Source organism: Podarcis liolepis, assembly GCF_965112155.1.
Source record: "Podarcis liolepis genome assembly, chromosome: 14".
In the NCBI taxonomy this organism is placed as follows: Eukaryota; Metazoa; Chordata; class Lepidosauria; order Squamata; family Lacertidae; genus Podarcis; species Podarcis liolepis.
The window spans coordinates 53,557,669-53,578,373 of record NC_139569.1 but is presented as its reverse complement, the minus strand read 5'-3'; the positions used below and the strand labels follow the sequence as shown (position 1 = coordinate 53,578,373).

Here is a 20,705-nt window from a genome sequence, read left to right as displayed (position 1 = left end):
CGGACTGTCGGTCTAGCTCAGCCTTCCACAATCTGGTTCCCTCTGGTATTTATTGGCTATATTTATTGATCACTCTTTTCCCCCCAAGGGTAACTCAAACTAACTTACAAAATCTAAATGAATAAAACGCACAATAGTGAAGGTCAATCCTTATTTTAAAACATAGAATTCAAATGGCCTACAAAGTAAAGGAGGCCAGAGATTATTAAAGAGCCAAAGACCTGGAGAAAAAGCTGACCCAGGGAGAGCATTCCACAAGCAGGGAGCCATCACTGAAAAGGCCTATTCTTGGGGTGCCAGCCTCCCGCCAAGGGGGCGGGTGAAGAAGGGCCTTGCATAATGATCCCAAGGTCTGGGCCAGTTCATAGGGGGAGAATCAGTCTTGGAGGTATTGGGTTCATGAGCAGCAGAAGGCTCCATAGGTCAAAACCAGCACTCTGAATTGGGAGCCAGTGCAGTCAGGCTTGGGTTGAAGGAGCGTCTCCACCCCCATCGTTCTGCCCGGACACTGAGGTCCAGCGCCGAGGGCCTCTGGCGGTTCCCTCACAGGGAGAAGCCAAGTTGCAGGGGGCCTTCTCGGTAGTGGCACCCGCCCTGTGGAACACCCTCCCATCAGATGTCAAAGATATAAACAACTACCAGATTTTTAGAACACATCTGAAGGTAGCCCTGTTTAGGGAAGCTTTTAATGTTTGATGGACTACTAATAAAAGTTTAATATTTTGTTGGAAGCTGCCCAGAGTGGCTGAAGAAACCCAGCCAGATGTGTGGGGTATAAATAATAATTTTTTATTTTATTTATTATTATTATTATTATTATTATTATTATTATTATTATTATTGTTGTTGTTGTTGTATTTTGTGCTCCTGTGAGCAGCCTGGCCCCCAATTTTTGCACCAACTGCAACTACCTTCAAAGGTAGCCCCACATAGAACACATTCCAATAAGACAGGATGCTGGGCTAGAACTCCCATCGTGCTTCCTAAGTGGTCCTGCTGGCTAGGGCTGATGGGAGCTGGAACCAAAGATCATCTGGGGGGCACCAAGTTTGGGAGAGTGCTATTGTCTGCACTGACTCAGAGCAGAGGGGTCAGTTTCTTCATGCAGAAAGTTTGAAAAATGCATATCATTATTCAAAGTAAATGCAAGCCAGAAATTGGGGTTCTTGTGCCATGCTTCCCACCCACAAAAAAACCTCCCACAAATTCTGTGCTTGCAATCAATGTGAGCAGATGACATTTGTGGAAATGGCACCCCTGTTTTTTAAAGACATTTCTCTTCCACGTTTGTGTTGTCCAAGGAATTCTGGACAGCTTACTTAGTGTTTGGTTCCACCGCCATTAAACTTTGTCAGGATGGTGAAGCAGATGAACAGCAATGAGCCCAAGATTGCCTTGTGAGCTTTGTGACTGAGTGGGGAATTCAGCCAGGTCTCTCCGCTCTTATGTTCATTTACATGAGTTCTACATTTCCAGGCAACCCTCCAGAAGCAGTATGCAGAGTCAGGAAGTACTGTATGTTTCGTCCTATAGGGCGCACCGGCCCATAGGACGCAGCTCGTTTTTTTGGGGGGAAATGAATAAAAAAAAAATTATCCCCCCCCCCACCGCGGCTGCCGCCCCAAGCCTTGTGCACACCTGCCCGAAGCACGGGGCACCCTCCAGAGGGCTCCCCGTGCTTCGGGCGACAGGCTGCCGCCCCAAGCCTCGCGCGCCCGGCGGTACCTCCTGCCGGGCGCGCAAGGCTTGCAGACACTCGCTCAAAGCACGGGGAGCCCTTCGGAGGGCTCCCTGTGCTTCGGGCGACAAGCTGCCGCCCCAAGCCTCGCGCGCTCGGCGGGACCTCCTGCCGGGCGCGCAAGGCTTGCAGACACTCGCCGGGGCTGCAGGCTGCTGCCCGCAAGCCTTGTGAGCCTGCGGGAACTCCCGCCGGGCTTGCAAGGCTTGCGGATAGCTTCCTGAAGCCTGGAGAGCGAGAGGGGTCGGTGCGCACCGATGCCTCTCGCTCTCCAGGCTTCAGCGAAAGCCTGCATTCGCCCCATAGGACGCACACACATTTCCCCTTCATTTTTGGAGGGGGAAAAGTGCGTCCTATGGGGCGGAAAATACGGTAGCTAATGGGGAAGGGCTGTCATTCAGAGAGATGATATTGTCCCAGGTTCAATCCCCAGCATCCCCAAATAGAAGAACCATCAGGTGAGACGAAAGATGTTCTCTTCCTCAGCCGCTGCCAGTCTGAGTCAAGTGTCCTTGGTTACAGGGCCAACCAGGTTCGTCCTGAAAGAAGGCAGCTTTTTAATCCAGTTCATCTATTCATAGACAACAGACTGCCCCGAACCAAGCAGCTCCACTAGCAAAAGCATTTTAGATGGTGCAACAAAACTCCCTCTCCTTTCCCTGGGTACCCCCTAAATCGCTGCGGGTTTCCCTCCAACCCTCCCTCTGGAGCATTTCTCCTTCCTGCGTAGAATTGGGCCCAATTTAGCCTTTGTCATGCAGTGGTGCAGGAGGAAAGCCATGGGCTGTTGCCCCCCTCTTTCTCCCCTGCACATTCTCATGCGCCCCCCAAGGGTGTTATGGTGTGCCTCTGCTTGGGTGTCACTGCTTTGGCCTGTCTGTCAGGGTGACTTTTCCTGTTGCGTCTCTCCAGCTGACAGATTACATCAATGCCAGTTTCATGGATGGCTACAAGCAGAGGAATGCATACATTGGCACCCAAGGTAGGGAGGCCCTGGGCACATCGGTGTTTGGGGTGGTGATCTGGCCAGGGGAGCAGGGCGGGCGGGCGGGCGGGCAGCCACTGCATTCCTGCAGAGACCGTATTGCAGAGGAAGCAGTGGTGGCACTTTCCATCACAAGCTGAGATTCAAATTAGAAGAGCCTGGCTGGATCAGACGAAAGTCCCACCTAATCTAGTGTCCTGCTTCTCATGGTGGCCGACCAGATGCCCCTTGGAAGCTCAGGAGCAGGACTGGAGTGCGACATCACTCTCCTGGCTGGTGAGTCCCAGGAACCGGCACGCAGAGGCCTGCTCCTTTGACCATGGAGGCAGCAGAAGGCTTTGCAGACAGGAGCCGCTGATTGCTGTTCTCTTCCATGAATCTGTCTGATCGCCTATTAAAACCACCCAAGTTGGGGGCCATCACGGCCTCTTGTGAGAGCAAATTCCTTTTTATTATTAATTTTATTTATAGGATTTTTGAAGACATAAACAATAATCCAACATCATTTCATGGAATTCCATGGTTTGGCACTCTGCTTCCATCGTTCAGCTTCATTGGCTGCCTCCAAGTTCTAACATTAGGATAAATAAACTATTTTTCTGCTTTCCCCATGCATAACCTTATGCACCTGCCTTTGCATACCTTGCTCAGAATTTTTCCTGAACTAAAATGTCCCAGATGTAATCTTTCTTCTCATAGGGATTTCTCCATTCTCCTTGATCTTTTTGGCGGCCCTTTGCTGAACCTTTTCCATCCCTACAATATCCCTTCTGAGGTGAGGCCTCTCTGCACCTTCCTAGGGTGCCTTTCCCAGTGAGTTCTGCCCCCCCCCCACTCCAAGGTGTTCAGAGCTTTGCTGTGTACAGTTCTGGTCACGCCACCTAAAAATGGATATTGTGGAGTTTGGAGACATGCAGAAGAGGGAAAGTGAAAGGATCATGAGATGGAGTGACTCCACCAGAGGGAAAGCTGGCAGCATTTGGGACTTATTAGTTTAGAAGAAAGGCCAGTAAGAGGTGTTGCAAGAGAAGCTTATAAAATGAGGCATGGCATAGAGAAAGTGAGTAGAGAATTTCCCCCCTCTCCTCTCTTGTAACACTCATAGACAACCAAGGAATCTGAATGTTAGAAAATTAAGGACAGGTAAAAGAAAGTCCTTCTTCATACAGTGCATAGGTAACCTGTGGGAACTTACTGCTGCAGAAGGCAGTGATGACCCCCTCGCCAGCTGGCTTCAAAAGGGGGTTGAACAAATTCATGGAAGAGGTGCTCTGCTCTGCTGCCCTGGCCAGAGGGAATAATGTTTTTGGATCCAGTTGCTGGAAACCTCAGGAGGGGGAGAGGGCTCTTGTGCTCCAATCCTGCTTGCAGGTTTCCCAGAAGATTCTGGGAGAACAGGGTGCTGGGTTAGATGGGCCCTGGAGCTGATCCAGCACTTCCTCGTGTGCTTGGGATCCCCAGTAACTGGTATTCCAGGACAGGCAGCACTACCCAGCCCACCACTCCCCTGTCCAGCTCTTTAATGGAGCTAGCTGTGCCCCCAGCATCTCAATGCAGAGGTAGGGAACATGTGGCCCTCCAGATGTGGTTGAACTTCCTGTTGCATATTTAGCAGATTAATTGCACTGCAGAAAGTGTGCTGGGGAGACCACACGTTCAGGAAACAATGAAGAAACGCAAAAATATATTTTGCTTGGCTTTAATTACAAAAACAAAAACTCCTCTTACATTAAATCTATAAGTATGACCCATTCACCAGGGTAGTGAGAGAGGTACATGCTCCTCTTTATATACTATACCCAATTGCCAACACAGCTTAATTAACACAACTTAACAGCACCTGCTATACTGCTTCACAGCTATAAAACTAGGTCATGATATTTACTCTGGCCTTTAAAGAGATACACATCTTGTGAAACAATAATGAACCTTAATATTTAAATAAACCATTCAACACTTCCAACTCCCATTAGCACCAAACCAACATGGCCAGCGGTCAGGGATGATGAGAGCTGTCGTCCAGTGACCTTTGGAGGGCCACAGGTCCCCCCTCTCCCATCACCATCCAGGACCTCCCAAGGTGAGAGCTTCAGTTTTAGCTCTCTTGGCCAAGAGGCTTGAACCAGAGGTTGGGGAAGCTGCGGGCCTCCAGATGTTGCTGGACTACAACGCCCATCATCCCATCATAGGTCATGTGGGCTGGGGGTGATGGGAGCTGGAGTTCAAGGATTCCAGCCCATGGGCTTCTTGCAATACTTTGGAAAAGCCCCCTAAGACGATGACTGTTGCCGCAGTTTTCTCACCACATCTTACAGTACTTATTTGGTGGGAATGCATTTAGCAAGTTAACCATGGGTTGAGGAGTTGTCTGAAGCTGGGTTTTAGCAAGCCAGGCTGTTGTTCCGCCCAGTCCAGGGATCTCTGGCTGGCAGCAAAGCTTCATGAGCTGAGAGTCCTTTGAAAGGGAAATGCCAGGGAGAATGAATCCTTACGTTCAACCTTTAAATGAGGTCTCGTGGCTTTAGATGGGACCTGGAAAACCATGGTTTGCATCCCCACACAACCATGGAGCCTGGCAGAAGACCTTGGGCCAGCCATCTTCTCTCAGCCTCGTCTACCTCACAGGGCTGCTGGGAAGATGAATGAGGGGAGGGAGAACATCTGCATCACCTGGAACTCCTCGGGGGAGAAAGAGGAGGCCTTCAGTTCCTTTCCCTTCTTAATTTGTGTCTGTCTGTGTGTGCTGCTGCTTCTCTTCAGGGCCGTTAGAGAACACATATGGTGACTTCTGGCGCATGGTGTGGGAGCAAAATGTGCTGGTGATAGTCATGACTACGAGGTGAGTGTTCAGGCAGAGCCACACCTTTCTGCACCTGCACTCTGCCTTGGAACTGGGAGAGGCACAGGTGCCCCACTAACTGACCACCTTGAGATTTATGGGGGGCACAGTGCCTTTGTGACACCCCCAAGCCCCTGTATTACTCGGAAAACTCCTCCGGAGTTTTTCCACACTCCCTGTCTGTTCGCGACGGAAACCGGAAGTCCACTTACTTATTTATTTCATGAAGTTTATACATGGCTTGATTGTTAAAAAGAAAAGGAAGAAAATCCTCAGAGCGGTTTACAAAGAGAAAAAACAATAAAGTCATCAGTAAAAAAGGATGCTTTAAAACATTCAGGAATCAAAATCTACAATAAACTAAGTAATGGGTGGGAGAGCTGAAAAAAATTCACATCTGGCAACCAATGTGCCCCTTTGGCTTCAGATAGGACATGGGTAGGTAAAGGTAAAGGGGACCCCTGACCATTAGCTCCAGTCGTGGCCAACTCTGGGGTTGCGGCACTCATCTCGCTTTACTGGCCAAGGGAGCCAGCGTACAGCTTCTGGGTCATGTGGCCAGCATGACTCAGCTGCTTCTGGCGAACCAGAGCAGCGCACAGAAATGCTGGATCGGTACCTATTTATCTACTTGCACTTTGACGTGCTTTTGAGCTGCTCGGTGGGCAGGAGCAACAGGAGCTCACCCCGTCGTGGGGATTCGAACCGCTGACCTTCTGATCGGCAAGTCCTAGGCTCTGGTTTAACCCACAGCACCATAGGACATGGGTAGACAAGGCTAAAAAGCCCAAGACAGAAATGTTCATGGTGGCTCCTTGACCAGAAGCAATGTATTTAGCATTAACTCTAGAAGTGTACACTCGATTATGACCAAACTAAGCCTCCTAGAACAAAATATACACCAGGATTACTCAAAAGCACACACACAAATTTCATAGAACGATCATATCCTTGAACTGTAAAGTTGGAAGGGACCCTCTACAAACTGCTTGAACTTGGCCTGGTAGATATGCAGATGTCATTCACAGGAAACATGGAGTCTTTCTTCAGTGTGGGCTTCTGATTAAATCGGTTAGCCCTTCAACTTCCCTTTCTTGTGTTCAAGGCTGGAAGAAGGAGGCAGACGGAAGTGTGGCCAATACTGGCCATTGGAGAAAGACTTCCAGACTTGCTATGGAAACCTGACCGTCACCAATCTGGGAATAGAGAACCTCAACCATTACAAGAAAACCATTCTGGAGATCTACAACTTTGAGGTAACCACAAATTTCTCTAAGTATTTCTCAAACTTGAGTCTTCAGCTATTGTTACACTACAACTCCCATGATCCCTAGCTAGCAGCACCAGTGGTCAGGGTCATCCCTGGTAGTACAACAACAGCTGGAGACCCAAGTTTGAGAAACACTGCCTAAGGCAGTATTGTGTTCTGGTCCTGAGGAAGAGCCCCACAAGACAAGGCAGGTTGGTTGTGCCAGCACCAAGGCGGGCTGCTAGGGAGCAACTTGCTCCTGGTGAGAAGGGCCTTAGCTGAGTGGCAGAGCTCCCAGGTTCAATCACTCCAGGCAGGGTTGGGAGAGACTCCTCCCTGCCTGGAATCCTGGACGGACTATCCTGAGAATGTTTGTGTTCCTAATACAGACACGGGGAACTCCATAAATGGACAATGTGTGTAATGTCTGATTCATGTTGGACATTGTGAACATTAGATATGTTGATCAGTGAATCTGCAGTGTATCCAGCTGGAGAATATTCCTATTGATAAAGCAGAGTAAAACACCTTGTGGACAGTCAAGTGTTGGGCCTACTCGCAAGTGTCGCTGGGAGGCCGAGGGCACAGCATACGCACTTTATGCAAGGCCTCTCAGAATTCTGGGCCAAATTAGCCTGAATTCAGCAGCAAGGAAGGCCAGGTTCTGCATTCTGAATAAATACTGAAAAGTTGGGTGCTTTCACTTATTTTGCACCTTTGATTCTGCCTTTTCTGTGGTGACCAGAAGCTATGCAGAACTGAGTCTCCAGTGTCTGGAAATCTTGATAGTTACATTTTGTGTTTCTTTGGGCTGTAGCCAATGTAAAGGTAAGGTAAAGGACCCCTGGACAGTTAAGTCCAGTCGAATTTGACTGTGGGGTGCGGCACTCATCCCCTCTTTAGTGTTGAGTTAAATTCATGTGGCAATAGTGCATACTTGCCAGTGGAACGTTGTTTCACAAGACAATGTGTAAGTGGCTTGCTGGCAACTTTGTGGCACAACAGATTGTGCAATCTGTTGCACAAAATAGTTTCCCCCAGTGCAGCTCTTGCATTTGATTAATCCGTTGTGCAACATTGCAACTCCTTAGTCAGCCAGCACAAGAGCCTTTGCCTGAGTGCACAGAGAACATTTAATAGAGCCCTGATTGCTCAGCAGCCATTGTCTCCATAGAGAGTCAGTGTAACTTAGCAGTTAGAGTGCTGCTCTAAGACCTGGAAGACGCAGGTTCAAATCCCCGCTCTGCAACTAATCTCACTGGGTGACCTTGGGCCAGTCACTCACTTTCAGCCTAACCTGCCTCACAGGGTTGTTGTGGGGGTTAAATGAGGAGAGGGAGAACCATGTATGCCACCTTGAACTCCTTGGAGGAAAAGGTGGGATAGGAATGCATTAAGATAAATAACAAACAAACAAACAAACAAACACTTTCAAATATATTTACTTGGGGTTCCCATTATGGGTATACAGTTGGGGCCTGTTGCTTATGTCAACCGGTGAAGTAATTGTGACCCTTCCAGGAAGCAATCACTGCTGATCTAAGGAGAAGAGGGGTGAGAAATGGGGGGGCATGTCCAGGTAAAGGGGGTGACATAAGAGAAGGGACAGGCAAGAGCGGGGTCCATCCCTTTCTCCCCTTTCCGCCATTCTTCCCTCCGCAGAGCCGCGAGAGGCGACTGGTGACCCACTTCCAGTATGTGAGCTGGCCTGACTATGGTGTCCCGACCTCAGCAGCAACTCTCATCGACTTCCTGGGGGCTGTCAAACATCAGCAGAGGGTGGCTGTCAGTGCCTTGGGGCCACGCTACAAAGGCCATCCTGGTGGGCCACCTATTGTGGTGCATTGCAGTGCTGGCATTGGCAGGACAGGTAAGGATGCCAAGACAAAGAAGCTTTCAGTGGACGCGGGTGGCGCTGTGGTTTAAACCACTGAGCCTCTTGGGCTTGCTGATCAGAAGGTCGATGATTCGAATCCCTGTGACAGGGTGAGCTCCCGTTGCCCAGTCCCAGTTCCTGCCCATCTAGCTGTTCGAAAGCACATCAAAGTGCAAGAAGATAAATAGGTACTACTCTGGCGGGAAGGTAAACAGCGTTTCCATGAGCTGCTCTGGTTTGCCAGAAGTGGCTTAGTCATGCTGGCCACATGACCTGGAAAAACTGCGGACAAACGCAGCTCCCTCGGCCTATAAAGCGAGATGAGCGCCACAACCCCAGAGTCGTCTGCGACTGGACTTGACTTGTCAGGGGTCCTTTAGCTTTATCTTTTTTTAATGGAAAGGCGGAGAAAGACATCTGCCTGCAGCCTTAGTGAGTGGTTGGCGTTGACCAGTGATGGGGCCTTTTCAGTGGTGGCTCCTCATTTGTGGAATGAGGCTTTCCCAGGCACGGTGTGTCCCAGCTTTTTCCTTATTAACATTCAGCCAGGATTTCAAAGCATTCCTGTTCACCCAGGCATTTGACGGCAGCGGGTACTGTTCCTCCAGCAACCTGGAGATTAATCTTAAGGCTGTGTGGCTGTTTTTAGATGTTCTTAATTGTTTTTAAACAATTAAGGCCATAACACTTGCATAAAACTGTTCCAAATGGAACATAACACCATAACACTGGCCAGTTGCTAATCTCCCTTTCCTGGGCAAGGTTCTGGAGTGAGTGGTCGCAGACCAGATCCAGGCACTTTGGGAAGAAATTGATTTTCTGGATCCATTTCAATTGGGGTTTGGCCTGGTTTTGTCACAGAAACTGCTTTGGTCGCCCCGTATGATGACCTCTATCAAGAGACAGACAAGGGAAACATGTCCGTGTTAGTTCTTCTTGACCTCTCAGCAGCTTTCAGTACCATCAACCATGGTATCTGGAACAACTCTCTGAACTGGGGGGGGGGGGGTGGCACCGCTTTGCAGTGGTTCCAGTCCTACTTGGATGGTCGTTCCCAGAGGGTGTTACTTGGGGAATGCTTTTCAGCCCTGTTGAACCTTCAATGTAGGGTTCTGCAGGGCTCAATCCTATCCCCCATGTTGTTTAACATCTCCATGAAACCACTGGGTGGGGTTATCCAGAGGTTTGGAGTACGTTGTCAGCAGTACGCTGATGACACTCAGCTCTATTTCTCCTTGACATCTGCAGGTGAGGCAGTGGAAGTGCTGGACCAGTCTTGGTAGTGGAATGGATGAGAGCCAAGAAACAGAAGCCCAATCCAGATAAGACTGAGGCTCTGTTGGTGGGCGGTTCCCTAGACCAGATGGGTGGGAGGTCGCCTGCTCTTGATGGGGTTACGTTTCCTCTGAAGGAGCAGGTTCATAGCCTGGGGGTCCTCCTGGATCCTTTGCTGTCGTTCGAGGCTCAGGTGGCCTCAGTGGCCCAGAGTGCCTTCCATCAGCTTTGGCTGGTGGCCCATCTACATCCCTATTTGGACAGGGAGAGCATAACTACTGCTGTCTCTGCTCTGGTATCCTCAAGGTTAGATTACTGCAATGCATTCTACGTAGGGCTGCCTCTGAAGACGGTTCGGAAACTTCAGCTAGTGCAGAATTCAGCGGCCAGGTTGCTCACCGGAGCAAGACGGTTTGAGCATATTACACCAATCCTGGTCTGACTGCACTGGCTACCGATTAGTGTCCAGGCCCAATTCAAAGTGAAATTAAACATATTAATTCATCACTTAAATAGAATCCTAAGCCAATTAAATATCTGCAAGCTGTTTCCAGTTAATTTAACTTAACATATTTAACTAATTTAATCTTCCTGATACTCCTCCTCCTTCTGGTCGCGGACTCTTCCGGTTAGGTCAGCTAGCTCCGAAAAATCCATCATCTTCATCTGCCTTTCTTCCACCGTTGGTAAATCTTGCATTTTCCACTTTTTGGCTAGTAAAATTCAAGCAGCAGTTGTAGCATACAAAAATAATTTAACATCTTTCTTGGGCAATTCCAAACCTGTTATTCCAAGAAGAAAGGCCTCTGGTTTCTTTATAAATGTATATTTCAACATTTTTTTCAATTCATTATAAATCTTTTCCCAGAAGGGACAGGTCCACCACATATGATAAAAGGTTTCTTCCTTTTCTTTACATTTCCAGCATAGATTATCACAGTTATGATATATCTTTGCTAATTTTACAGGAGTCAAATACTATCTGTACATCATTTTCATTATATTTTCCTTTAACACAGTACATGCAGTGAACTTGACCCCTTTCTTCCACAATCTTTCCCAAGCCTCAAACATTGTATTATGTCCTACATCTCTTCTTTTTTATATATATTTATTTATTAAGTACAAATTAGAAAACATACATATTTCCAACAAAAGAAAATACAAAAGAAAAAGAAAATACATATAACCACAGTTATTTATACCTCTACAAAATGCTATTCACAATAAAGGAGTGAAATGAAAGATAAGATATCAGAAAAAAAGAAAAAAAGAACAAAGAAAAAAAGAAAGAAAAAGAAAAAAATCATAAGTGAAATTTTTAAAAAGTAGATAAGTATTCACTATACATAGCCATTTCCCATCTATATTTATATTCAATTGTATAATTTCATCTTGTCCTTATCTACCTTAAATAAAGTGGTTTTTTTTAAAAAGACTTCCACCGTTTGCCTCACACGTTTTTAATAATCCGTTCGTCAGATCCTCTGTTCCTCATATTTTCCCTTTGGATTTCCTTAATGTCTCACTTTGTATTTTTTATATTACGCACAAGATTATTCTAAACACAACCAGACTTTTGTAGTCGAGCCCTTGTTTTGTAAATAATCATTTAAGAACTCCCATTGCTTCATAACCATAGTTTTGGATTTTCTCCTTATTATATCCGTCAGTTTTTCTAGTTCCAGGTACTCGCAAAGTTTCCCCAACCATTCTCTTTTTGTTGGGCTGCTGTCTTTTTTCCAATAGCTAGCAATCAAAATTCTTGCCGCTGTTGTCGCGTATAGAAATAAGTTAGTTTTATCACACGCTAGCAAGGTTATGCTTAAAATTCTACAAGGAAGGCTCAAGCAGTATGTGGACCGAGAACTCCCAGAAGTGCAAGCTGGATTTAGAAGAAGCAGAGGAACCAGAGACCAAATTGCAAACATGCGCTGGATTATGGAGAAAGCTAGAGAGTTCCAGAAAGACATCTACTTCTGCTTCATTGACTATGCAAAAGCCTTTGACTGTGTCGACCACAGCAAACTATGGCAAGTTCTTAAAGAAATGGGAGTGCCTGATCACCTCATCTGTCTTCTGAGAAATCTCTATGTGGGACAAGAAGCTACAGTTAGAACTGGATATGGAACAACTGATTGGTTCAAAATTGGGAAAGGAGTACGACAAGGCTGTATGTTGTCTCCCTGCTTATTTAACTTATATGCAGAATTCATCATGCGAAAGGCTGGACTGGATGAATCCCTAGCTGGAATTAAGATTGCCGGAAGAAATATCAACAACCTCAGATATGCAGATGACACAACCTTGATGGCAGAAAGTGAGGAGGAATTAAAGAACCTTTTAATGAGTGTGAAAGAGGAGAGTGCAAAATATGGTTTGAAGCTCAACATCAAAAAAACGAAGATCATTGCCACTGGTCCCATGATCTCGAAGCTACCAGCATGAGTCTGACCAAACTTCGGGAGACAGTGGAAGACAGGAGGGCCTGGCGTGCTCTGGTCCATGAGGTCACGAAGAGTCGGACACGACTAAATGACCAAACAACAACAATCTTTTGGGATATCTTTATCTATAATTCCTAGTAGATATGCCTCTGCCTTTTTTGTGTGTGATGTCCTGATCATTTTTTTTATTTCGTTGTGGATCATGTCCCAAAAGGTTTTAATCTTTGGGCAAGTCCACCACATGTGGTATAACGTACCTTTTGTTTTGTTACATTTCCAGCATTTGTCGTTGTTCCTTTTATTTATTTTTGACAATCTGTCAGGGGTTAGGTACCATCTGTGGTGAATTTTTCTGAAATTCTCCCTTAATGAATCACACGCAGTAAAATTTATGTTTTTCTCCCAAAAAGTTTTCCATCTTTCCAGATCTATCTCATATCCCAAATCGTGCTCCCACTTTAATATGTTTTCCCCTTTCGTCTCTTGTTCTGAGGTGGTTTTCATTAATAATCTATACATTTTTGCAAGTATTTTTTGATCGCTTTGCAATATTTCCTTTTCTAATTTTGAGGTTTTATTTTCAAATCCCCCCCTTTTATGTATTTTTCATATGTTGCTTTTAATTGATAATATTGTAACCAATTTATTCCAAATGTTTGTAATTGTTCATAAGTTTTTAATTTAATATTTCTGTCTGCATCTTCTAATATTTCCCTATATGTTGGCCAAGTCTCTTTTGCATTACTCTTTAATGTTGTAGTTGCCTCCACTGGTGAAACCCATTGGGGAGTTTTCTCAATAATTTTTCCTTTTGTTCTTTCCCAGACATCCAATAGATGTTGGGATACTGCCAGGGAGATAAAGTCCATCATGGCCCCCAAGCCGGCTGCCGGACGATCCATCGATCTCCCATAGTCACGCAGTATGAGCGATTAGCGACACGAGTTTCCTGGAAATACCTTGCCACATTCCAGGGCTCATGCACACTCTTATCAGCAGATAATGCACAACCAGAAGTCGCACTCAGGAGAGCATTATTTACAAGCTTTTATTCAGCGTTGATCAGAACAAAGAAAGACATGACTGTTCTGCGTCAGTGTCTTTGACAGAGAGAGAGAGAGAGAAACGAAAGCAATAGCAAACATAAACATCGTGTGAACAGGACTTGCGCAGACTCTGTGACTCACAAAGCCTGCTCCCTTTTAAGGTGGAACGGAAATATCCTAACAATAGAGCCTTTCTTACTATGTGATTTGTAATTTTTTATGTTGTTCTTTTTTGTCATAAAATAAATAGCCATGCCAGCCGTATATTTTGTCCCAACCCTCTAGTGTTAGGACTTCATTATGTTTTAATAATATCCATATTTTTATCCAACACCAACACGCTGCCTCGAAATACTTTCTTAAATCTGGCACTGCGAATCCTCCACTTTCCTTTGGGCCCATTATTACTTCTAATTTTATCCTTGCCTTTTTCCTCTGCCATATAAAATTTGCAAGATCTCTTTGCCAGCTTATAAAATATTTAGTTCCTATTAAATTTGAATCGTTTGAAATAAAAATAGAATTTTGGGGAGTATCATCATTTTAATCATAGATATTCTTCCTCCTAATGATAATTTTAGTTTTCCCCATTTATCCATACTTTAATTTCTTTCCATTTTTTGATATCATTATACTTAAATGAATTTGTATTTTTATTTGTAATCCATATCCCTAAGTATTTCACTTTATTTTCTATTTTTAGTCCTGTTGTTTCCTCTAATTCCTTTATTACCTTTCTCGCCTATATTTTTTGTTATCAATTTCGATTTATCTTTGTTCAATTTGAATCCTGCTACTTCGCCAAATTCTTTCATTCTTTCTAATGCTTTTTTTATACTTTCTTTTTGTGTTTCGGTTGTAATAATCACATTCTCTGCAAATGCTCTTACTTTGTAACACTGTGTACCAAGACATATGCCCTTTATTTCTTCATCCTTTCTCAGAGCTATTAATAGGGTTTCTAATATTGTTATAAATAGGAGTGGGGATAAAGGACATCCCTGTCGTGTCCCTCTCTCGATGTCGAATTCTTCTGTAATTTCGTTGTTTAGGATTAATTTGGCTCTTTGTTTTTTGTAAATTGCTTGAATTCCATTCATAATTCTTTTACCTAAATTTAAACTTTCGCAGGTTTTAATCATAAATTTCCAAGAGACACTGTCAAATGCCTTTTCAGCGTCTACCAAAAGCAATGAAATTTCTTTACTTTGGTTCATTTCGGCATATTCTATTAGGCCTATAATTATTCTAGTGTTGTCCTTTATTTGTCTGGCTGGCAAAAATTCTGCCTGATCTTTTTTAATTATCCTTTTTAGCAGAGTTTTCATTCTATTTGCAAGAACTCTAGTAAATATTTTATAGTGTATATTCAATAAAGATATTGGCCTGTAGGTTTTTATAAGTCTCAAATCCGTACCTTGCTTTGGGATAAGGGTTATCAATGCTTCTTGCCACGAACTGGGTATTTCTCCTTTGTCTAAAATTTAATTGTAATTTGGGTGTTATTATTTCCTCTAATTTTTTATAATATGTTACTGAAATTCCATCTGGTCCTGGCGATTTCCCATCCTTCATATTTTTAATCACTTTTATAATCTCTTCAAGTTCAATATTTGAATTTAAAATTGCATATTCTTCTTCTATATCTGGTAATCTGTTTTCTAATAGGTATTTTTGGATTTTCTTTTCCTCTTTCAATTCTACTTTATATAATTTTTTAAATATTTTATAAATCTTTCTCTGATTTGTTTTGGGTCAATAATTTCTTTTTCTTCGTAAATAATTCTATTTATTACTCTTTCTACCTGTCTTTCCTTAATAAACTATGCCAGCATCCTACCCGGTTTATTTGCCCGTTCAAAATATCTTTGTTTTGTCCATGTAATTTTTTTCTCAATTTCTCTATTTATTAAATTCGATAGGTGGGCTTGTAAGTTCTTTATTTGTTGGAGGATATCTTCATTTTTGGGGTTTTTCACTAAATCTTTTTCTTTCTCTCTTATTTATTTATTTCCATAATATTAGTCAAAATAAAAAAATTCCTTCCAGTAGCACCTTAAAGACCAACTAAGTTAGTTCTTGGTATGAGCTTTCGTGTGCATGCACACTTCTTCAGATACACAGGTGCTACTGGAAGGAATTTTTTTATTTTGACTATGGCAGACCAACACGGCTACCTATCTGTAACTCATAATATTAGTATCTTTATTTATCATAATATTCATAATAATTTATCATAATATTCATAATTTATCATAATATTCATAACTCATAATATTAGTATCTTTATTTATCCTTATCCTTCCCATTTGTTGTATTACATACCCTGCATATAGGCTTTACACGCTTCCCAAATCATTTTTTAATCCGTATCCTGATTTTCATTTATTTCATAGAATTCTTTCAATATTTCCTTAGCCCTTTTAGAATCATAGAATCATAGAGTTGGAAGAGACCACAAGGGCCATCGAGTCCAACCCCCTGCCAAGCAGGAAACACCATCAGAGCACTCCTGACATATGGTTGTCAAGCCTCTGCTTAAAGACCTCCAAAGAAGGAGACTCCACCACACTCCTTGGCAGCAAATTCCACTGTCGAACATAGCCCTTTAAAAGGGCTATGTCCTACATCTCTTGCCCAATCTATCATCACAGATTTAACTTGTTCATCTTTTGTATGCCACTCCAACAATAACTTATACATTTTAGATAATTTTTTTAGTAAATTTTAGTATCCAACAACTACATCTCCAACTTAGATTTTTCAAAAGCAAAACCTTTTTTCTTATCCCATTTATACAATTCATTAATCTGGTGATCACTGGGCAATAATTTTTTACTTTTTGAATGTTGTCTAGATTTCTACAACTGATTTAGGGTATTTTTGCACTGCTGAATCAGGAAATGGCATCCGTTTCTCTCCATCAGGTCAGGTTTACTGTAAACTGAATGGTGGGCATTGAGAAAGGTAAGTACAAGTAAATTGCATGTTGCTTCACCATTTTTCAAACTTCAGGGCTTGAACTTCCATTTCTTGGAACTCCTGAAATGCTCAGCGGCAGGGAGGTCTCTCTTCAGAGTTCAACAGTAGTCAGCCATCATGACTGCGTCCCAGCGACCCTGATACCTGGTCTCCATCTCTTTCATGTCCTGATGGAATCTCTCCCCCTCCTCGTCACTCATTGAACCCAGGTTCTCAGGAAACCGGTCCATGTGTGAAAATAGGTAGTGCATCTTGACGCTAATGTTGTATCCCAGGTTTCTGAAAGCAGCCAGCATGTTGTTGACAAGTTCTGCGTAGTTTCTGCCCTTATTATTGCCAAGAAAGTTCTTCCCTACCAGAACAAATGCCTTCCACACTTCCAGTTCCACCTCGTTCATTGAGTTTCCGAACTCTGGATCTCTGATGAGCTGATGGATCTGAGGACCGTCAAAGATGCCAGCTTTCAACTTCTCCATGGTCAATCCTGGAAAAGCCTGGCACAAGTAAGTGAAGCAGTCACCATCCTTGTCCAGAGCCTTGGTGAACTGCTCGATTAAGCCGAGCTTGATGTGCAGCGGTGGGAAGAGTATTCTGTCTCTGTTCACCAGAGGGTCGTTGATGATGTTCCTTTCTTTGCAAGGCACCAATTCCTCCCGCACAGGCCAGTCCTTCTTTGTGTAAGGCTGAGCACGGTCCCTACTATCCCACATGCACAGAAAACATGGGTACTTGGTGAAGCCAGACTGTTGTCCCAACAAAAAGTTCACCATCTTCAGGTCAACACAAATAAACCACTTATGCTGATCATAACCAATTTTCTCCAGCACATACTTCACCGCTTCATAGTTCTCCTTCAGTGTAGTCGAGTGAGCCAGGGGTATAGAGGCAAACTGGTTGCCGTTGTGTAGCAGAACACATTTCAGTGATCGCTTGCTGCTGTCAATGAACAGTCTCCAATCTTTGGGTTCGTACTGTGGCACTCCAAGCTTGAGCAGAAGCTGCGCCATATCTGCACAGTACACCAAGTCCTTCTCTTCCGAGAAAAAACGGAGGTACTCTTGATGCCTGTTGCGGAAGAAGCTGATGCGAGCACTGTCAGAGATGAGGTTTTTTCCCTTCAATCTGGATGCCAACAGTTTGGCAGAGTCCTTCGACAAGCTGAGGTCGCGAACTAGATCATTCAACTCCTTCTGGGAAAATGGATGTGGAGCATCATCTTCAAGAACCACTTCTTCTTCTTCATGTCCTTCAACACTGGAGGCATCTTCGTCACTAATGTCAGGAAGTTCTCCGAAGATAGGCACTGGAATTTCATCACAATGAGCTACAGGACGAGGTGCTGATTGAAGATCAGGATACTTTGTGGGGCGGCTGCCCCATTAACTTAGTTTTGATCCTCCAACTTTATGCTTTGCTGCACCAATTTACGGAAGATTTCAAGGTTTTATGACTTCAAACTGATCCCTTTTTGACATAATCACCCAGAACTATCAGACCTGAATACTTCTTGTCATTAAAATAATCATTTCCAATCAAAACAATTATTCGACATGGCATTTTACCCCCACCAACTTCTTCTAAAATGCTCCACACAAGCGTACATGTGAACAAAAACGTAAAAAAAGACATGTGGCCATAGCTCAAAAACTTGACCTGATTGAGCAAAACCAATGTGATTTTTGGATTCAGCGCATCAGATTTGTCCTAAATCAACTGAAAAAATGCAGACAACAAATTTGTTGTAGACCGGTGTAATGTAACCAGTTTAACTTATCTTTAACTTGATCAAATGGTTTTAATTTGTAACCTCCTTCTTCCAATAATAAATCATAATATCTCAACCATTTGGTATCCATATTTAGTTTTTTCGGGGCCTTTGCCTCCATTGGTGAAATCCATCTGGGAGTCTTTCTTTCTAAGAGATCTTTATATTTTTTTCCAAACATTATACAGCGATTTTCTAATTACATGGTGTGTGTTTTTTCCAAATAATTTTTCCAAATAATTTATTTTTTTCAACATGTAATTCTTTTTCCAACAATCCTTATTGTCACATTATAATCCCTTTGACTCTGCCGAGTCCTGACTTCCCTCCCGACCGCTGGTATATACATCACATACTTTTTGCTTATAATATTGTCATAACTCTACTGTTTTACATTGGAGGTGTTATTCCAGTCCTGCTAGTGTCTTAATATTTTTGTTGTTCTCCTTTATATATTCAGTAAATTTATTCCAATTGTTATTGTATCTCTTGTCCTCTTGGTCCCTGTCAATTTGGCAAGTTCCGCAAAATCTATCATCTTCACCTGCCACTTCTGGATGGTTGGTAAATCTTGTGTTTTCCATCTTTGGGCCAGTAAAGTTCTTGCGGTGGCTGTGGCATACATGAACAAGATCTGATCTTTTCTTTTAATTTCTTTTCCCACCAGACCTAGCAAAAATGCCTCTGGTCTTTTAGGAAAAGTATACTTAAATATCTTTTTAAGTTCATTATAGATTAACTCCCAGAACTCCTTGCCACAAGTCCACCACATATGAAAGTAATCGCCGTCTATTTCCCTACATTTCCAACATTTTCTGTCTCTTTTCCTATACATTTTAGCTAATATTATTGGCGTCAAATGCCATCTATACATCATTTTTAATACATTCTCCTTTAAAGCCATACATCCTGTAAATCTCAAACCAACATTCCATAATTTTACACATGCTTCCAGCTCAATATTGTGCCCAATATCCATCGCCCATTTTATCATCGAGTCTTTAACCTCTTCATCTTTTGTGTACCATTCAAGCAGTAAGTCATACATGCTAGATAACAATTTTCCTTTACACTCTATTAGTTAAACTTGGAATTTTGACTTTTTATCCTCAAACCCATTTCTCCTTTTATCCTCACTTAGTAGATTATTAATCTGATGATATTGTAGCCATCCCATTAACTCAGTTTCAATTTGGTCATATGGTTTCAGTTTTATCCCTCTCTCTCATCAAAATGTTTATTCGGCTTTACGCCCATCATAAAGCACAACACACAAAACAAATCAAATAAAACAGCGGTCTCGTACAAGCCACAAGTAATATAACACAATTCACAGCTCACAAGGACAAATATTGGCAATTCAAAAGAAAAATTTAAGATTAAGATTAAAAATTTAGGCACTACGCTAAAATCAATATCTGATGTCATTATCGAAAATTCTTATAACTATCAATAATCAGCTAACATTCCATTCCATCTCTTGTACGAGAGGACGGCTGTTAGGAATTTAGCAACCTGTAGGGTAATATAAGGATCCACATCTTGAAGAGCCCAGGCAAGCTGTAGGTCTACTGGTTTGTCAGCCATAGGCTGGATTATGGAGTTTAGTATACTAGCACGAGCTGAACTGTACATAGGGCAGATAAACATAACATGATGTAGAGATTCAGATGTTTTCATTTCACAAGCACACATTGAAGGGACTTGGCCCTTAGTGAATCTATGTCTCAGCACATTTGTTGGAAAAACATTGAACCTAGCTCTAATGAAGGCATATCGGTGAGATCCGGCCATAAGCGATGTTAAGTAGGACGGAGCATGGTAGATAGGGGTTATGCCGAGATTTAACGGCGAGCAGGCTCCACCACCAGCTAAGAAATTTTGGTATAGCTCCGCATCATCCAGCCTTTGATTTATACACCTTTTTGCCACGTTTAGATCCAGTTTGAGCAATTCAGTGGGCGAGATCTCATAGGACAGCAATTTGGCATGGATTTTTCCTGACCACAAATTTGTGAAGTCATCCCGCTACATGCATTGAATGAGATAGTGGTTCAGGAGTTTATGCCATAGGGATATCCAGTAAATCAAAACTCTCCTCCATAAAACTAACTCCACTGAGGGGATCTTCATTTCTAAGCGAATAGCCGCATTACTTACGCATGTTGGTAGTTTTAAAAGTCGGCGTAAGAATTGGCTTTGAAGCGACTCTAAAGGTGAGAGGTTTGCCAAAGCAGCCCATAAAGGTGCAGCATAGGCCATTGTGGCCATCACTTTGATGCTATACACTTTCAAGGCCACAGGGATGAATAAGGCCCCCTCAGAGTAGAAAAAACGGAGGAGGGTGTGTGATAGGGCTTTTGTCTTGTTTTGAAGATATTCAACGTGCGCTTTCCACCCTAAATTATATTGAAAATAAATTCCTAAATATTTAAATTTATGTACTTGTTCGATTTTCGTGCCCCCCAATTTCCATGAATATAATTTTCGACTCCTTGAAAAT

At 43.2% G+C, this 20,705-nt stretch overlaps 1 protein-coding gene and 1 long non-coding RNA gene across 4 annotated transcripts in view; both read left to right on the top strand.

Moving 5' to 3' along the window:
• The window catches only part of PTPN9 (protein tyrosine phosphatase non-receptor type 9), a 77,050-nt gene that overhangs the window by 41,328 nt on the left and 15,017 nt on the right, over window positions 1-20,705 (top strand). For all 3 annotated transcript variants that reach the window (XM_083475799.1, XM_083475798.1, XM_083475800.1), the window contains 4 exons: window positions 2,651-2,720; window positions 5,484-5,562; window positions 6,668-6,818; window positions 8,474-8,681. In XM_083475799.1, the coding sequence (XP_083331925.1) occupies window positions 2,651-2,720; window positions 5,484-5,562; window positions 6,668-6,818; window positions 8,474-8,681 (508 nt within the window). The remainder of the gene's footprint in view (window positions 1-2,650; window positions 2,721-5,483; window positions 5,563-6,667; window positions 6,819-8,473; window positions 8,682-20,705) is intronic.
• LOC310693700 lies at window positions 12,416-18,408 on the top strand. The gene is made up of 4 exons (XR_014519343.1): window positions 12,416-13,247; window positions 13,645-14,586; window positions 17,001-17,489; window positions 17,879-18,408. It is a non-coding gene; the product is annotated as an uncharacterized lncRNA (long non-coding RNA).